The 20792-nt window shown below is 38.5% G+C and overlaps 2 protein-coding genes across 2 annotated transcripts; one reads left to right on the forward strand and one right to left on the reverse strand.

Annotated features, from left to right (window-relative positions):
• Window positions 1-1986: 1986 nt before the first annotated feature.
• On the reverse strand, window positions 1987-18131 carry prmt5 (protein arginine methyltransferase 5). Its single transcript, XM_073854923.1, has 16 exons — window positions 17973-18131; window positions 17197-17315; window positions 15378-15463; window positions 11264-11398; window positions 10686-10798; window positions 10490-10539; window positions 8825-8988; window positions 7092-7253; window positions 6930-7007; window positions 6795-6853; window positions 6563-6685; window positions 6110-6285; window positions 5817-6027; window positions 5608-5711; window positions 5456-5520; window positions 1987-2418 (listed from the first exon to the last, which is right to left on the reverse strand). Exons 1-16 carry the CDS (start codon window positions 18068-18070, stop codon window positions 2266-2268), a joined length of 1896 nt encoding a protein of 631 aa, XP_073711024.1. The 5' UTR covers window positions 18071-18131; the 3' UTR covers window positions 1987-2265.
• Window positions 18132-18360: 229 nt separating this feature from the next.
• On the forward strand, window positions 18361-20740 carry psmb11a (proteasome 20S subunit beta 11a). Its single transcript, XM_055203088.2, has one exon. The coding sequence runs from the start codon at window positions 19271-19273 to the stop codon at window positions 20423-20425; it is 1155 nt and encodes a 384-aa protein (XP_055059063.2). The 5' UTR covers window positions 18361-19270; the 3' UTR covers window positions 20426-20740.
• Window positions 20741-20792: the final 52 nt, after the last annotated feature.

The following is a 20792-nucleotide window of genomic DNA, read 5'->3' on the forward strand; positions in this document are numbered from 1 at the left end:
CTTTAAACGAAAGAAAACAAAATGATTTGCATGTCAACACAGCATTATCTTATTTCTTGGTCAAAAATAAACAATCACAACCACAACATGAACTTTCTATTCTTTTTTATTCATGTTATATGACAATACATATTCATTAGGAAAGGTATAAAAGTATGGAACATTTCCTATCCTGGGGAAATCATACTACGTATGAGTGATCTAACCATGTTACGTTTCAGGGAACTGCTAGACAATAAGGAAAATTTGGAAGTCTTTCTAACACTGTCAAAATAAACTGACTTACATAATGGCCCTCATTTATCAAAAGTGCGTACACCAAAATTCCAGCGTACACCTGGCGTACACCCAAAACCACGGTGACTTTGAGATTTATCAATATGGACGTTGGCGTACGGTACGCTCAAATCCTACGCCTGCTCAGGAGGTGGTGTACGCACATTTTGAGTTAGTGCAGAAATGCGCAAACACTTCCTAACACCACAAAACGCACTGACAAACTAAAATATATGATATATTATGACCCACTGTAAAAAAAACATAATAATTACAAATTTCAGTGTTTATTTTTATGCAACATGGACTTTAATGTTTAATTTGAGAGACTTTACCAAAGCATTTGATTTGTATGCATATGTATTCCTTCAGTTGAGAGCCTGGGCGCTTTACCTGACGTTTCAGGGCAAAGCATGTGAGCGGAGCGGAGCCTTGAGCGGTGCGGTAATATTACCATCAAAGCGCCTTTCTAAAAAGTCCGCTCGCACCGCTCGTTGAACCCAGAACGCCCTTTGATAATTTGCTAGTTCGAGAATCTGTAAAAACGTCTAGCAATAAGTTGTGGAATTCAAGCCTTATACATAAATGTAAAGTAAAAATCAAAGTTAAGATTGGACAGGAAGAAAACTTTAAAAGGAAGTGCGGAGAAACTGTAAAAGTTAGCAAATATTCATCCTGGAATCTGAAGCGGCACATTGCAAGAAAGCACAAGGATGTGATACGAAAACATGGTAATAATGCATCAAAAGGTAAGCTAGTTACGTACCATTCGATGATAAATAAATACATATGAGGTAAAGTAAAATGTTTGTGTTGAATGGAGCCATAAATCCAATCATGACATGCGGACAAAATCATGGCCACGAATTATCTTTTATGCTACATTATGGACACTTCTTTTTCTTATTTAGTCTAAAGTATGGCCATAAATATAAAATTCGTTCCCAATATTCAACAGTTTGTTCCTTGGGATTAATTATTATAATGTTTCGTCATTACTATTACAATTATTATTACTTCAAATTATGAATTAGCCTAGTAAAACATGTGGATGTCGTGGAAACAAATTGTTAATTTGAATTATATCCGGAGCTCCGTATCAAACTGGAGCTTAGCTAACAAACAACTGTATGTAAATACAGAAAAACACACTATAAAAGTTACTACATCATTTTAAAATATTATTTAAAAAAAACTTAACCGAACCATTAAGCAGACATATAATTTAGATGTAGGCAACAGTAAATAATAATAATAATAATAAATAATTATTCTTCTAAATATCAATTAAGCGTCATTAATAATAAAAATAATAATACAAATATTACAAAATGTCATGCAATTATTAATGTGTCTTTAATCCCGCTCTTTAAACTCCCAAATAAAACAATTTTGTTTCTTTCCACTTCCCCGGTTTGTCTTCTTTGCCGTCTTCCATGTGTCAATGTCGTAAAATGAGGGCGTGGGGAGGTGGAGACTTGAATTTATAGGGGCGTGTTATTCTAATGACGATCGTTTTCAGCCGCGGCATTTATGAAGGGCAGATATTGCGTACACCTGAATATCAACGGTACGCACAGTTTCATAAATCAGGCGGTGAGAGGAGTGTAAGCATAATCTTACGCCAACATATACGCCCGTTTCTACGCAAGAATGATAAATGAGGGCCAATGGGTTCAAAGAAATAAAGAGTCTTCCAAAACATACAGCTTTTATGTTTAGAGTCCAACAGATCTGGCTTTATTGTTTGAAACAGACGCTGAACAGAGAAAGAGCACCAGGACATCCCGCACTGCTTTAAAGGGTACATTGTAAGTGCTGTTTAAATTTTCATGCTTATGGCCATAAAAAAAAATTTACACATTGTAAAGTAACCAAAGATTTCTGTAACAAAGTATGACATCTTTGAACATGGCCCCAGAAACAAGGTGATCAAACCTGCTGCTCGACTGGAAATTAAACAGCGTAACTGCATATGCATCGATAGCCCTACAGGCCAATAGTGTAAGAGCGGCCGGCCGGGTTGTGAATGGCAGAACACGTAGGTTCGGTCACTGCCCATTCGTACCAGACCTTCTTGCCGTTATTACACCTCCAGAATCTCACGCTCACGTTATCACCACAGGACAATGGAATCGGCTGCTGCGAGGGGAGAAGGGAAAGCACAAAGTGTGTTAGGATGCACTCGATGTGACTATATGCTTTAATGCTAAATCTGACAAAACAATAAACACTCACACTTTGAAAATCGCTGATTTCTACCAAAGTTGCTTAACTGCATTTATGCTTAGTTAGACTTTATGGCCAAAAAGGTCTTAGAAGTGCAACTATATGGTTTGATAAACTGACCACATAGATGAAACCACATCAGATCGGTTTCAAAACTTAGGGTCTGTTTATACCTGGCATTAAGATGCGTTTTGGTCGATCGGATAACAAGTGGATGAGATCATGAGAGAGACACATTTATGTTTACACCTGGTGTTTAGGGCTGGCATGATTATGAATTTTGTCTGACGGTTATTTATCTAATAAATTGCGACAATTATGATGATTAATTGCCTGTTTTATTACTTTGACATTTAATTCTCATACATTTCTTGTTTGTTCATGAAACAATTTTCACACATTGTTGTAATTATTTAAATTAAATCTTTTGCAAGGTTTATCTTAGCCTGGTTAGCCAGACCTACATCAAGATGTAAGGTCTGGCAACTCTTCACACAAACGGCTCAATGCAAGGGGCGGGATATAAGGTTGTCCCTCAAAATGCCTCTGCATGCAATAGGATAGCGCTATGACCAATCAGAGCAACGAAGAAGGTGACGTATGAGTCCCATGCGTTTCCCCACCAGTGGAGCTAATTGGTATATCAAACTTTTACCGAAACCAGTCGGCAAAACTCCAAATACATCTTTCTTGCTTAAAAATGACTTAAGTAGGGTTATTTGCTCTTCACTCAAAGAAAAACATAAGTCTAAGTCCTCCAGAGTCGCGGCCAAAGCCGCTTCAAAAGAAAGCTGTTCGCCAGCAGCAGCAGCCATTCTTTGTTTTCAAGTAGGAACCGTCGCAGGCAGCTCTGTCGTCATCATGTTAAGCCCGCCCCACAGACGCTACACACGATGTGATTGGCCTGACCAAATTTTGGTTTTTGGAGCTGTTAAGTGTATTGTGAGTGCCTAGACTAAACCCTGGCAGCAAATATATTTTGCGGCCGCTAGGGTGCGTCTAGATTTCTAGGCTAGGTTTATCTGGCAGTAAGTTTTAATACACCGTCTTGTTTATACAGGCGCTGCAGCTCCCCCTTGTGTTTTTTAGAGAGATGGGCAATCATTGTGGTGATCTGAAATCATCGCGATGAGGTCAAACAATCTCAATGAGACGATTATTTAATCATTGTGATAGCCCTACTGGTGTATTAATCCATCTCCACTTTCGACCGCTTCTGTCCTGATAACTGAGGGGGTGGTCTGTTGGCGAGAACCTCTGCTTTCCTTTAAACACGAACTGGAAATAAGTTGACGCAAACTCATATTATGTCAGAGTCTGCTGCTTGTGTTGCTAGTAAACATGCTGCACAGAGTTTTGTACATGTATATGTAAGAGCTTTCTCTGATATTTCAGAGCAATCAATGAAATGAGCTCGCACAACTTTCACATGCTCACATTAGATCAACAGGCTGTCTTTTGTGGCTGCTCGAACACATTTGACCACATGAGTGTCTACACCACAAAATCAATCTGGTCGATTGCGATTTCAACTACCTTCTAATGTAGTAAAAAAGTGGATGAGCTCAAAACGTTTCACACCACGTTTAGACCTGTATTAAGCATCTTCCATTTATGATCCGATCAACCAAAACACATCTTAATAAACAGCCTCCTGTGGCCCTTTCCATTGCATAGTACCCCACAGGTCGGGTCAGGTCGTGTCAGCTCACTTCACTTTGGCTTGGTTAACTTTTCCATTGAGTTTAGTATTTTAGGATTATAGGCGTGTCGTTATATTTGCGCTGCCTACCGCTGTGACATCATACAATAAGAGCGTCGTTGTACATTCCCATACATTCATTTATTTCACAAAATCAACCACCACAAATAAATGTTTGCACATCGCGTTTACCACTACCTCTGCATCACATGACAGTTTTTGTACAAACACCCGTGGCGTAATTCGACGGGCTTCGCTGAGTCTCATTAAAGTTGCAAAATATGCGTTGCAAACCGTAAGCCTGGAAAATACTGGTATGGTGTTCATGTTTCTTAACCTGTGGATGTTTTTCACCGCTAAAAGGGAGTTTGGGAACTTGCATCAAAGCACAGATGACAACAGGTTTGCTCGGCCAGCGCAAGCACGAAGCTAAAACTAATCTTGAGATTAGCATGACGCTTGTCACAATTCTCTCAGACCAATCTGTGATCTGCTGTGTTTTCGCATCACGTTTTGGTCTCAGCTCGCTTAATGATTTGGGACAAATATGATGTTATTTAATGTTAAACTATGCGAGTGGCGCGACAGGGATTTGAGCAACTTCCTGAGTCAAAGCTGAGTGGCGCAGACAGGCACCACCTGGCGGCGCCGGTGTGGGTATACTCATAGAAAACAATGTGTTCGATTTTTTTAGAACTGCACTGAGCTGCGCGGCCGGTGTGCGATCCCCTTGACACTGTCAAAATAAACTGACTTACATAATGGGTTCAAAGAAATAAAGAGTCTTCCAAAACATACAGCTTTTATGTTTTAAAACACAGATGACAAAAGGTTTGCTCGGCCAGCGCAAGCACGAAGCTAAAACTAATCTTGAGATTAGCATGATGCTTGTCACAGTTCTCTCAGACCAATCTGTGATCTGCTGTGTTTTCGCATTACGTTTTGGTCTCAGCTCGCCTAAAACCCCAACCGAGGTGGTACTAAAAAAAGTATTGGGTACTACATACTGTATCCAGTGAAAACTAACCCCCAAAAGTAAGCTGACCCAACCCAAACTGTAGGGTACTATGCAATGAAAAAGCGCCACTAGAGGTGCTTACAGAGACATCTTAAAAAAAAACTAAGTAGTGATTAGTCGATAAACTAACCAGATTCATTTATTGTCCAATATTGAACTTTATTTTAATGATCTGACGTTCTGACACTGCCCACTTGGCCAAATGACCCAAACTGCATTTGATTACTTACTTTCAGAGGGAATAAGATGGGAAACCATGAGAACATTCCAGGAGAGTGCGTTTCAGGTTTTATACCTGCAAAAATGTAAAAACTAATTAGCAATCATAACGAAATATTATGCAAATATCCACCAAAAGCACAGTTACCACCGCATGACCTACTAAGCATGACGTCTTTATACAGCGTGGCCTCAAAGTATCCGGCAAAGCCATGAAGGACTGAATTACAGCCAATGGAATAGCGTAGACACTGATACCGGTTATTGTTCATATCTGTGTGGGATAAAGAATTTAAAAAAAGATGCATGCTAAACAAGCCAAATAACAATATATTCAGTTAAATGATTTGAGTTCTTGTGCACGTGTAATCATTCATATCTGTGGTCGGGTGTACGAAGGTGAAGCAGGGCTTGGGGTCTGCGAGTTGATGGAAGTTGTGTAATCTGACAACATAGGGTGTCTCGAAATGGCACTCGGGGTCTTTGTCTCGTTCCCGGCAGCCTCTGACTTCATTATACAGTTTAGAAGAGGACAGTGGAGCCAAGAAAGACGTATAGGAGCAGGGAATGCTCACTCCATCATCTGAAACAATAAAAGAAGTCTATGAGCTGCTTAAAAGATACACACTCGTGGAATTTTTAACAAAGCTGTTATCATCCTGAACCTTTGAGAAAGTGCTGCGCCCCATCAAGGCACTCGGGCGAAAGCTCGTTGTCTCCAAATGAGCCCAAGAGCTCGCTCACGATGATGTCTGCTTTCTCTGGAGCCGCCCATTCCCTCATGTCACTTGACACAACTGTCACCTGATCACCCCACTCCTCAAACTTCCAATTTTCCAGTCTTGAAAAAAATAACAGAGGGGAAAATCAACAAACTGTTAATTTACAAAGAGATGTTTGTTTATTTATTCTTTACGCTATTCTAGCATCTATGGCTAAGGTTGGCATCTTCAATTCATCTAACCATTTGGCCTGTGGGAGAAAACCGGAGTACCCAGATCAAACCCACGCTTGCGGAGAGAGAACCTAGCCGGAGCTCGAACCAGGTACCCAATTAGCTACCCCCATTCCCAAATCCTATTTTACTTTAAACTGCTTTCTTATGTCAAGGTCCTTACGTGACGACAGCATTGGGGTTCTTCTCGACGGCGTATACGCGCAGCTTCCTCTTAGCCTGTTTTGCTGCACGAAGTGAGGCGTTCACCAGTGGACCACGACCTGCACCTAGGACCATTAATATCCTGAAAAAAAAAATTACCGTTGAGTTGTCTGGCAAGCACACAGCAATTCATTTTACCATAGTTAAATAAGGATAACCGACTGAAACTCTGGAGATGTGGCGTAACTTACTGTACATTGGTTTCCATCTGTTCTTCAGGAACTCTGTCCAGCAGACATCTGTATACAGCCTGTGGGAAATATCATTCAAATGAATATAAGAGACTTTATAGATTTTTTTGGAGGCTTGTAAAAAGTTTAACTCACCTGCTGGTACTGAGAATATTTGATGGGATCTTTTTCAAAAACTTCATACGTCTGTGATTCCAAATTGTCCATTAAAGGCTGATAAAAAACACAATGTGGCATCAGCATCAACAAAACCAAAATAATTTGTCTGCAAAGAGTAATTATGCAAAATCAAAAAACCTGTAATGGTGACTGCAGGTAATCTTCATAGCCTTTGGCAAACAGCTCATAGGCATTAGGTGACGGACGGTTTTGGTTGAGGTACTCTAGATACTGCAGGTAGGAGCGCAAGTCTTTGTCACCGTGTCTGTTTGCACCTGTGAAAATAAACTGAGCCTCCAGCTGTGGAGGCCGCATCGTTTCAGGCAATCACCTTGACTTGAACGAACGTGACGTAATATTAGGGCTGGGCGGTATGAGCAAAAATTCATATCCCAGTATTTTTTTTAGGAATCCCGGTATCCGATATATATCCGGTATTTTTTACAAAAAGGATAAAAATGTTACTTGAAAGTCAAAGCCTTTATAATCTTTGTGGCTGAAGTTGTTGTACCATAAAGTTGTAAACACTCCCTAATAAACTATCTATTCCACTTCAAATCAAAACTAAAATTATATACCATGCAGTACCATATAAAAAATCATCTTTGTTAAAGCCTTTATCTTACCCGAAATGACTGTATGCTCATGTCCTTGATGGGTGATAAATGTTTGTCATACCAAAGTTGTTTAGCTGGGTTTAGTTAACTTTATATCCAGACCAGTGAAGTTCTTAATCATTTTTTTTTTTTACTTTGTTTTGTGCACATGGGAATTATCATGTAATATGATCTTTAATCTATAATATAATTATAATTATATAAAAGTGTCCTGCCCATACTATTGAAATTATTATCCATAAAATTAGAAACACACAATTCTCATTAATATACTGAACTGTCTGTAGCATTAAGATTTGTGTTCACAGAATTTACTAAAGTAGTCAGTCCTCTTCATTAGAAGGGGGGTCACAGTCCTTTTGTCCTTACAGTGTATTCCAGTCACAAAAATGGACAAAACTTAAAAACATATGATCCAAAATAATTAAGTTTATACAACAGATGTGGTTCTGGAATCTGATTGGCTGCGTGCAAAATGAAACTATAACGCGCACACATTCAGCACATTTAAAGTGTCTTTGTTTCATTCACACACATCCTCCCTTATTATTTCTTAATAATAATCTCATTAATTCACACTAATAGCTTCACTGAAGCAGCACAATCATTCGTTACTAATTCTAAAAGACGTTTTAAAATTAAATAACGGAGACTTGTTTGTGGCTGTTATACTGGGCTTTGAATCTGAGGAAAAAGTTCACCACAAAATATAACTCCTTCGGAGTTTCTGTTTTATCTACGTACTTGTCCCGTCGAACTAAAGTATAAACGCAGTATCACTCACCTGCTATTGCTATAATAGTGATGATGAGAAATAACTGCAATAGCGTATTAGATAAATAGGTGTTGTGATGGAGCGTCAGACACGTTGTTGGGATGAAAGCACACATATGCAGCGGTAACTTTATTCCAATGATCTCTCTGTAAAAGCAGGTTGAGGAGACATTTTATTTAGTCTTGGACTCAGTTATTACAATCCTCCGAGTGCATGCAGCTGCAGTTTTTGAATGTCCACATTCATGAGGCGCATCCAAGCGTCACAGAGTTTCTGCGTGCTTCTCCGTGTCGCGTATTTGCTGTGACGGGCGGTCTCGCGCAGAGCGCGTGTATGCGCGCTTGAGTTGTATTAAACCATATCGATATGAACGGTATGGGCTGATTCCGCATCGCGTCGGGAACCCATATCGATATATCCCCTAAATCCGATATACCGCCCAGCCCTACGTAATATCGGTAACAGTCTGGAAAGTTTACCTTGAAGAGGCGAAAGATGATTCGCTGGTGAGCTTTTGAAAGGACAGGAAAGCCTTTTTTATTGGTTAGAAATATGCTGGTGGGGAGAATGGCGGCTTTGATTGGCTCTCCAAGCCACTTGTCAATCACTGTGTCGGATGGCAGGTCAGCTCCAATCTCGATGGCTTTAAACATAAAGTTCATTTTGTTAGAATATGCCTCATTTAACCTCTTTAAAGGCCTCATTATATTATGAGGAATCAAACTGTCTTTGAGATTAGAGTTTAATGTACTATAAAAACAGGTTTGTGATGTGGGCTTTGCTTTGTAAGCTTTGTTTTAATAGTAGGACGGGGCAGTAAAAACAATGCAGAAACTTGCAAGCTGGTATATGAGCACCGAAGCATAGCACTCATTATTATAGTTTATTATATTATCACAGCTGCGTATTTAGAGGACATTTCCTGAAGATGCAGTGGCAAAACAAACAGACTATTACATTCTAAAGGTCATGAAAACATTTACGCATTTGGCAGATGCTTTTATCCATAGTGACTTAAAGTGCATTACAAGGTATACATTTTTTATCACTATGCATGTTCACAAATAAATTAAGAGTTTGGTTTCAAAACGCAATAAATCCATTTTGACCCATTTGGTTAAAAATTTGTTTTCTATACCAAGAAAGTGACAAAATGAAAACCATTATTTTCTGTTACAAACTTTCACATAGCATCTTTAGATTATAATAAAAAAAAATTAAATCCACAATTTTATTTTCAAAGACTTATTATAAAATTTAAAAATAAAATAAATCCATGATAAGTTTTTTCCCCAAAATGCTACAAGTCTATTGAATCAATATAAAAACGTGCATTCATCTTTGCCATAGTATATTAATTTAGTTAACTAGTGGTATAGACTGATTAAAAAAAATAAAAATTCATCGCATTAATCAAAACACTTACTTTGCCATATTAAGAACACTGTCATTGCTGCTGTTATACTTGGGACGCCGTCGCTGAACTTTTTTGACAGCGATCAGCTGTAAAATGTTTTGGTCCTGCTCAATTTTTGTTGGCTTTGCGTAAAATAATTGAAAGTTTTTCATAAGATCCCCTGGGGTCAATGTGTTAGCATGACAGAAGCTTCACGCTGTCGTGTGAGAACAAGCAACAACCGGCATTTTTTCTTCGTCCAAGTGCCTCTCATGTAAATTATTTGATTTTGATGGCTTACGTTTCTTTTCCGCCACAGAAAAGTACTACAGGTTTATCAATGCCCTCAAAATGATTATTTTGTTTTTGTTTGTTTGTTGATCTCATAGTACAAAGTAGATGAGGAAAACTAGGATTGCGCGTGTATTCAACGTGCCGCCATTATTGTTTACAATGCGTGGAATGGTGCGCTGTGATTGGTTAAGCGGATTTATTGCATTCTGCAGAAAAGGAGGAGTGGCATTTGTCGCAGTTTGGAAAAAAGGAAGAAAAGATGACAGAATAACATAGTGGATATTGTATTTTGCGTAAAATTAAGAATTAACTTTTTAATACTGACCTGATACAATACTGATTTTGGCATTAACTTTTTTTTAATTGCGTTTCGAATTTAAACTCTTCAAATTACCCCCAAAAAATATTAATTTGGCCATTTTAAGCACTGGACATTTGAGTATTTAAGTCTTACCGAGACAAATCCTCTTGTTATAGTCACAAAGCGTTCTGAACGAATGCCACCTTAGGAGGAAAAATAAGATTTCTCAATACACTTGAATGGTTTAATCACACAGTAGCTGCCACCACAAAACTTGGAACAAAATTGCTCACATTTTAATTAGATAAGATATGTATTAAATTAAACAGCTTTGTTATATATTTCTCACCATGCCCAGGTCTTCTCATCAGCACTGCCGTCATCCATTGGTTTAGTTGGATCGTTCTCAATTAGATCCTCACGCAAGTCATCTGAAGCCATTAGGGGAACTCGTAACCAAAACTGTCATTGAAAACATTGAGTTTGAACTAATTAATTTCTACCTAAAACTAAAAAAAAAGAAGCATTTATAACCAATAACAGAGTAAAACACCATGACTTTTTGCTTGCATACTATACATCAATGCATAGACACTTATTATGATATACTAAATGAAGGTTTGACTGTTTTATATACTGTGCAGAATTAATGCTAACTATACTATGATTATAAATCAAACATATTCCAAAGACATCTAAATGCTTAATCTGTATGGATAATGCAAACTGCAATCTTATTTTCAAGAGCAGATGGATAGCAAGTAAAAATGATAAACAGTCTACTCACATGAACTAATTAAATTTACATCAGCGAAGCAGCCGGGATGAATATTGTGGGTAAATGATACTCTCAGGGTGTATACATAAATGAAAAATGGTGTGTTCTGAGCGTATTTGTTATCATTCTATGCTACAGATTGCCATTACCATGCAGGAGTGGTGTCCTGTGTGGATGTGGTTGAGCAGGATTCGAGCCAGGTTGGCACAGTGAGGACCCCTCAGGGGGATCATGAAAGCTGGCAGCCCCAGATAAGCACAGAAATTCAGCTCCTGTACCAGCGCCTGTAGCAAGGACGCAAAAGACATTAGGAGAGATCGCATCGAAACAACAACAAACCTGATCTTCTACATCTTTGCTGGGAAGAACGCCAATAAATGTCCCAGACTCAGAATCTTGATTAAAAAGTTAGTGATAATCACAGTGGGGTATCTATATGCAATGTGAATAGTGCTGTACAAATAAAAATGACTAATCTAAAAACCAAACAGCATCAAAATATTGCAGAGTGATGATTTAAAACGGCTTGTTGGAATGCACGATTATGATTGGCCAGTTGCAACATTTGTAGGTTTGTTATTTATTTTCTGAAACTAATAACACACGATAACCCGGATAATGCAAATCATTTTGGTTCAGTTTAATACATAGACTGTAAAAAAAGATGGATGACGCGGCGCCACTTCTTTCCATTGTAATGAATTGAAGGCAAAATGTCCAACCATGGGCGCTGCCATGTTAGGTAAAACGTCAGTTTGGAGCAAGTGCATGCGCAGAAGGAATCGTCCTTGAAGCCCAAGCTCTCGTGCGTCCAATTTAACAACGCCCCTTGAACGTCTCACTTGACTGCCTTGCTAAAATAAGGTAAGTTAAATACAACTCATTGTGTCGTTGTGTGAAATAACACAGAGATGGAAAATTAATAGTTAGTAATATCTTCAATCTTCCCTCAAAGCTCTGACAGTCCACTTAGAGAAGCTGTCAATCACAAATGTCAATCATAACGACACGCCCCGTTTCTATAGCATCAAATTACTATCTTAAATGAAACTTACCACAAAAATGAACAATTGAACATATATCAGCGTGATAATGACTACAGTAAAAGACCAAAATCATCTTTTGGAAAATTTTATTGTATTATCTCTTTTGCATGAAGAGGACGGGGTTTATGACTTGTACCACTGCCAGCCACTAGGGGGCCATCAAAGAGCCAACAGCTTCACTTTTCAAGATGTCTGAGGTAGAGGTCTTCTCGGGTCCAAAAAAAATTACCCGACCCGAATCACTTTGTACCCGAACCCGACATGCATTAATATTCGCGATCGGGTCTCGGGTCGGACCTCGGGTTTTCGGATCTAAGTGGACCCGTGAAGACCTCTAGTCTGAGGCACACCCGGTTTAATATTACACAAAGGTCATGGATTCGATCCTCAGGGTACGCACATAATAAAATTTCGTATTCGTAATCCTATAAATTTGTCACCCAAAGAAACCTTGCACACAGAGTCTTCGAAACATTAGCACTACAAAGATGAATGACATTAGCAACAAGCTGTTGTTTAGTTAACTTGAGCACAAAACCGTTTCCTCTTTGGTACCCGAAAACCAGTTTGAGTCTCATGGCCGGGAGGTTGCGACTGAGGTGCCCCTGAGCAACACATCTATTCCCCAATTGCTCCCCGGGCACTGCAGTAATAGCCGTCCACTGCTCCGGGTGTCCGTGTATTCACTACTCACGGTGATGGGTTAAATGCAGAGGTCACATTTACTTGACAATCATGTCACCTTCAATCTTTAGATTCTGTCTCTTTGTATTCCGGTTTAACTTGTCAGCCGCTGTTCTAGACTTTGGTGTTCACTTGAACCGTGGCTCTGAATAGTCTGAATTGTCTCAAAACGCTTGCTACAGATGTGAATTTTTTTAACCCAATCTGAATATTTTTATGATAAACAAATGTGTCGAAGGCAGTGCATAAAAATGATTGACGCAACTAAGGTTGTACGAGAAATTCAGACAAAGATCTTTAAGGAAAACACCACCGTTTTTCAATATTTTCCTATGTTCATACCTCACCTTGGATTAATTAATACAAACCTATCTTTTTCCAATGCATGCACTTTTAATCTTTGTACAGCGCTTCGTAAAAGTGTTAGCATTTAGCCTAGCCCCATTCATTCCTGTGGCTAGGGTGACCATACGTGCCATTTTTCCCGTGCGCGTCTTGGCCAGGATTTCGGTGCGTCTTTCGGAAGTTGTATTTGTTGACCGCATATGCCATATTCAGTTAAAAACATAAGACATACAATCGTAGTTTCATTCTTCCCTTAAAAATGTAACGGTTGCTTTTCTATAATAATAATAATACTCTATGACGTATGCAGTCGACATATACGGCTTCCAGGACGCGTCACCTCGTATGGTCACCCTACCTATGGCTCCAAACAAAAGTTTTATTTTGTGCCACCATACTAACTCGTGTATCTACTCATGTAACAGTCTTTAAATAGGAAAACATGGACGTGTTTGGTGGCTTATAAATTCATCCCTGTTTTGAGCCATAAAAATGAATGTGGCTAGGCTAAATGCTAACACTTTACGAGGCGCTGTACAAAGATTAAAAGTGCATGCATTGATAAAAGATTAATTTGTCTAAGTTAAGAAGATAAAATATTGAAAAACAATGGTGTTTTCTCTTAAGTCACTTTGGATAAAAGCTTCTACTGAATGCATTAATGACTATGAAGTATGAACTCATACTTTGCATAGCACATTCTGTATTAATTTAACAAATTCCTGCATTGACTAGCAACTAGAGATGTAACAAAAACATTTTTCCGACGATGGCCCATTATTTAGAATGATATATCGATAGTTTGGTTAACTTGCATTAACTAAATTCTGAAGATTACATTTTCTGAATGTTATTCATTCACATAATGACCATTAAACTGGTGATGCTTCTTTACATTTTCTATACACAGAACTAAAATTCATTGTTCTCTTTTCAAGGAGAGGATATATCGGCCATGACTTTCTGCTGTTCGGATGATAGTGAGAAAAATTGCTTTTATTGGGAAAAAAAACTGATTATTGGCCTATATATCAGTGCATCTCTTAGTGATGGTCGTTTTCGAAGCACTGCTTCATGATGCTTCGAAACACTTACGAATCTTTAAATCAGTGGTTCGGAGCGTGTTTCAAACTGGCCCAAGTCACGTGATTTTAGCAAACAAGGCTTCATTACGTCATAACTGTTCGAAACGTTTCGAAAATCCGATTTTTCACCACTAGGGGGAGTTGATCACAAATGACCAGTGTCTAATATGTTTAGGTGAACTCGGGTCAGTTTTAGTATGCAAGTTCATCAAAACATTTATCCTTCGGACTAATAACACTACCATTTTGTCCACTTTTTGTTTATAGACAGATTTAATGACAAAAATGTACATAAATAAAAGGGTAGTTATGCTGCGTTCCAGGCAGGTTTTTAAACCCGTGAGTTACGACTTCAAAACCACGACTCACGACCCTGTGCTTTCCAGGCAGCCTGTAACTCGTGTTTTTACAACCTTCTACCGGTGAAAGTGCACTGGAACGGCAGTTAAACCCGTGGCTTCCCACCCGTGAACTCGTACTAGATCGATGTACTCCCAGTTCAGAGTCGTGAGTCGTGGTTTTGAAGTCGTAAGTTACGGGTTACAGGTTGCCTGGAACGAAGCATTAGTTTTAACGATTTGTTTGCCCTAAATAAAACTAAAAACACATTATACACTTTTAACTATGTCTTAAGTTAAATAATTATTTAAACATATTTTAATAAAAATCTTGCTATTATTTTGTAAAAAAAAAAGTGTAAAATGTTTGGATATCTCTGCTTTACACTATTTTGACCAGCAGGGGTCGCCGGCGTGTGTGGTGTTTCAAACTGCTTCGAAAAAACTGAATCAATTTTCGAAGCAATTGGTTCAATTGATTCAAAGCTTCGAAAAGCTTCATTTCTCCCATCACTAGCATCTCTATTAGCAACAGACAAATTGTGAACTTACACATTGAAATTTGAAACAGAGTCAAACTGACACCATACAAAAACCACTAATATTACAGTAAAAAAATCAACTACTGTACATGCCTACATTGTGCACATACCACAGTTTGAATTTAGGCATGAAAATAATTTAAAGCAAAAATATTACTTCATTTCAAAAGTATTATTGCATTCTCTGGAGAGGTAAATAAAAAGCACGGTGTGTTTTACATACCGCTTCTGAATTCCTGCGCTCTGTGGTCAACTCGGAGTCTGTCTCAATCCAGGGTGACAGCTTTCCCACGACAAGTGTGTTCCAGTCTAGTGAAGAAAGGATGGACATCTTATTAACATGATATAAAATATTATTTTTTTATTTACAGTAAATCCTAACTGTGACTGAGATTTCCCTTATCTGAAAGCATTATTTAAGCCAGTGATTCCCAACCCCCGGTGCCGGTCCGTGGACCCGTTGGTAACGGGCCTGGAAATGTTTTCAGAATATTCACAGAATTATATTTTTATAATAATAATAATAATAGTCTTTTTTAAATGCTACGACATGTCATGTTATTTAATCCAAAACTTAAGCAATAAGTCAATTAAAATGTGTTTCTTTGAGCACCTTGCGCCATGCTTAGCAATGCGTCGTATCTGAACGGACTACAAAAAAAGCGCGGTGCACCAGATGTGACAGAGAAGTATGTGGAGAGACGAGCGGGCCTCAGCAAACTTCAATGGCTAATTTCATTAGTTGATACATTGCCACCTGACATCACTGTCTGATGAGTTTGAGCGTTATTTTCAATCTGAAAAACACCCAAGGAATGGCAAAGTATGGATGCGCAACCCATTCCAAGGAAAATATTTTCACATTACATATAACGCCCGTCCCCAAAGTATATTTTCTATTTAATTTTCAATTTAGCAAAATAGTAATTTTAGTAAATGCTGATTTTTCAAACAATAATAGGCTACTTTTTATATTTAATTAAATTTAAAAAATTTTACTGTTGTGGCCGCGCTTTTCCTGGAACAATGTGCTGAAAATAACAAATACCAATAAATTCACAACAATTTTGTAATAAAATAGTGTTTTCATCATTATTATTAGCTGTGCATTGTTGTTTGAGCGGTGCGCGTTGAATAGATATATTCGTATTTATAGTATACCGGTAAACTTGAGCATAGCGCTTTATTTAACGCAAAGAAACGTATCCTGACCTAGATTGATTGGTCAAACTGCAGTATCAGATCTCGAATCCAGAACATAACCTGCCCCGGTGCAGGTTAGGCGTGCAGCGTAAGATACCATGGCGACGAACACCGATTAAAGCCGCGCTACTTTCATGGTACCTAACACCCAGGGTTGGTGCAAACTAATCTTAAACTTACCTGGCTATTCACTTAAACTGGCTTCATGGTATAGGTCCCTGGTCTGGTATTTTTTGTTAAAGGTTAAAGCTTGATCTCTAATTTAATACTTTTAAAAATTATTGGCTTATTAGTGATTAGGCTGAACAGAAATTACTGTATGTTTGATATTGTATTTTAAAACTGTCTGACTGTTGAAACTGGCTCTTATTTTCATACAATTAGTCTTTGTTGTCACCTGTTGGTAAGTGAAAACACTAAGTTGCTGTTGAAGTGTTGTCTTTAGTGGTTCTGGAGAGATTTGGCAGGTAAAACTGGTATTTTCATACAATTTGCCATTACTGCCACCTGCTAGTGAGTAAGTGTTGTGCAAGTTGCTTATAAAGTAGACCTAATTATGGGAGAGAAGGGAAATATTTAGTGAACCGGTCTGAAAGTTGAAAAAAATTGTAGCCTTTGTTGCCACCTAGTTCATTATATGCAATTATAGGCTGTTACTGTTTTTACACAGTGATATGTTTCAAACGAGGCATCTTAAATTGAGGCATTGAGATTGACAACTGGTCCCTGGAATTTTTTTTATGAATATACTGGTCCCTGGAACAAAAAAGGTTGGGAACTCCTGATTTAAGCGAGTGATATTTGTAATATTTAGGTAAAGCACATTGCTTCCATCTCACCTCTGCCACACAGTAGCAGGTCCGAGCGCGTTTGGGCTCCAGGTCTGGACTTAGCAGGGTCCAGTTCATATTCCCTTCTGAACCGTGGATGGAACACCGGCATGCACAGGAAATCAAAGCTGTAAGCATAAAGGCACACACAACATGAGTACACAACATGACCCAGCATGCAACTGAAGTTGTATACTTAAATAGAGAGATTTCTATTCATATACATAACTACATATTTTATAAACTGAAAGATAGTTTAAAACAATAAATAGACTTCTAATGGAGAGAGTTTAAATGTTGTGTAGAGTACAAATTTAATTTAACCACATCAGCTTGGACGGTGTTTCATACAGGAATAAATGCACTTTAAAATGTCACAATTGTGTGTAAATGATGTATACATGATATGCATTACTATGTCATTCTGAAAATCAATTGATCAGATGCGCAGCGTGTAACTTATTCAGTAAAAAACGTCCAAAATTACAAGAAGATTGAATGAGTTCATTCAGAAACTAACATCTGAATATCTTAGAAGCTTCACGAACATACAAATCAATAAGAATAACGTTACATGTTCTGGCAATCGTATGCACTTTTTTATATAAGAGCAAGTTACACTATCTCAGATGCACGCGTGCAAGCAGCAAGCCGCTAATACGGCTAGCAGACGCTCATGTACATCACGTGCAGAGCCAACTTCAAACTGGATATATTACACTGTCCTTAATCACAGTATTAAAATAATTTGCATCAGTAACAGCACAGACACACCGCCGCCTTACCCTAATTTGGCTACCGCGGCGAGAGTATCCGCTACTTCGGGAACACAACTTAAATCTCTCCCGCAGGAGACCCTGCTACCTGCGCTGCCGGACGCCATCGTTAGGAGACAGTATGGGAGGGACAAATATACAGACACAAGGCTATGGAGAAACTGAAGCCATTTTGGCTCAAAGCAACAGTGTCCGCAGTTCGGTAAAATGTAGGTAGTAGATCCAAAATGGCGATGACCTAAAATGCAGTTTCGTTCTCTTGTCAGAATCTCGCGAGATTCGAAACGAGATCAGACACGGTGGTAGTGAGTAATAGAAAGAGGTGATTTGTCCTCTAAAATAAGGCTTAAATTGTCTTTTTAATAATGTTCTGAACTATTAAATTATTTTAATCGTTTATGTAATAATCAGCTTGTTTTATGCAAGAGAAAAATAGAAATTGGGTAACTGAGATGTTTGTAGATTTCCATATTAAGCTCGTTATAGGCTATAACTGCACAAATACCAAAAGTAGGCTATTAAATGAGATATTTAATGTTTCCACCATCTTTCCCCTCACGATGTTATCCTGGTTTTAGACATGTATAATTTCACTATGTGTTTACATAAGTATAGTTTCCTCAGAAATGCCATGTAACTACCATGATGCGTGAACCATCATGTTACAATTAAGATACCATACCATTACAGTTTATTATAAGGTAATTAAAAAGCCTATTTGTGAGTAGTGTAAAACAGCAATTCTAGAAAAAACATGGTTTCAAAATTGAGCAATATAAACAATCAGAACCTATCAAAGTGTTAAATTGTTTCTTGCCATAATACTTCCATCAACACACACAATTCAACTACATGGGTAATTAAGCATTTTAACTGAATTCAGTTTCCCTATTCACAGCAGGGTTTTTCCACTGTTCATCAATGTTTGATGAGAATATTTTGTGGGGTTTGCATTTTAAGTATGTTTTAAACTGCAATCTAACAGAAAAGCTTGTATCAAGTGAATCTCTGTGTATGTTATCTAATATGGGTGCAAGTGAATGAATTAACCAAGCGGAGCTTATAAAGTCTCAGCACTTTTCGTAAGTTACGAGCTGAAGAGTCGCTTCACTGTTGTGCCTGAATGGCGACCACACAAGCGTAATATCAGATATAGAAACTATGATTCTTGCTGAGACAACACATATTCTCTCAAGTATATGTGTATGTGGGTGTGTATGTTTCACTTAACCTCATATATAAATCCCTGCTTTCAAAGGAGACCTTTTTGGTAGTGCAGCTCCAACTTACTAGTTACTAGATAAAAAATGGCTCTTCAGGATGTGTGTGGTTTTGCAGACACCTTTGATGACATCAGCCCATGCACTCCGAATGAGATGGGAAATTGTTGGATGCCACGATCAGAGTTTGAGACAGAAACTCCTTTTCATTTTCTTTTCCTCCCTCAACAAAACAGCAGAACCCACGGAGTTCCATCTCTGTCACCCCATCAACGACCTTTCCAGTTATCACATGGCACCACCACTCTTGGCTTTACATTTCAAGGTGGCGTAATAGCTGCTGCGGACACACGTGCCAGCTGTAAGGGACTAATATGCTGCCCAAAAAGTCAGAAGATTTTACCCATCCATTCTCACCTGGTTGTCACAACTTCAGGAAGTGGTGCCGACTGCATGCTTTGGGAGCGAATCCTCACCCGTGAAATGAGGCTCTACCAGCTTCGTCATCGCAGGAGATTAACAGTCAATGGAGCTGCAAAGCTTCTCTCCATGATGCTTCATCCATTCAAAGGCACTGAAGTATGCGTGGCGGCTACTTTATGTGGATGGGACGGAGAAGACGGCCAGATAATAAGGGAAACTCTTCAGACCAGCACGAAAGCAGATGTTAAGAAACACAACTGGCATTTATCTATTTCAGCTGATAGACTAAACAGTGAGACAATGTCTACAACAAATCAGCAGGAGATCCTAAAAGATGCTAATGTGCCACATCCATCAGTGTCCGATCAAAATCCAGAAAGCCTTATTTCAGCTACTCCAGGACAGCTTGGTCCCAGGGTGTGCTATGTGTGCAGTGATGGCTTGCAACTAAAAGGAGAGATCATCTCAGTGGGCTCTGGGTCACCATATGCATATGCTGTCCTTGATGATGGTTGGAGATGGGAAATGAGTGTAGAGGAAGCTGTGGCACTGGCACGGGAGGCTGTTTTCAGAGCCACACGCTGGGATGCTTACTCTGGGAATAATGTGGATCTTTTCCACATCACTGCCCGTGGCTGCAGGCGCAGAGACAGAGAGGACCTGAAGGAGGAGTATTACAGAGAGAAAGAGAGAAAAAAGGAGAAAATCAAAGAGAGGGAGAAAGAGAGACAGAAAAAAGATTTCTTGGATGAGCTGGATGAAGATGGATATAATAAAATCATTACACCGAGAATAGGAAGAGAAGAGGCACAAAAATGAAAAGACATTACTTAATATTTTCAACAGCAGATGGATTCTGTCATTAACTTAATGACAGAAAGAACCATTATAAGAGGACACTAAGAGGACAAATTTGAGAGGAATTAATTAAAATTATATATAAAAGCCATGCTAATTATTATTTTTTATTATTTCACTCAAATGTAATGCAGTGCTCATGCTTTTCATTTGATGTAAAACGTCATAAATAATAAAAACATCTTTGTGTATTTTAAGTATAGGATTCAAGGTGAACAAATTATAAGTCCAGAAATTGGTCATGTTGTCTCGTTTGAGGAGGTGTTTGTGCCAGTAATAATTTTAGAAAAAAAGATACATAAAAATAAATCTGTGAATTCGTAAACGC

This window comes from Misgurnus anguillicaudatus, chromosome 2, assembly GCF_027580225.2.
Source record: "Misgurnus anguillicaudatus chromosome 2, ASM2758022v2, whole genome shotgun sequence".
NCBI classification, from domain to species: Eukaryota; Metazoa; Chordata; class Actinopteri; order Cypriniformes; family Cobitidae; genus Misgurnus; species Misgurnus anguillicaudatus.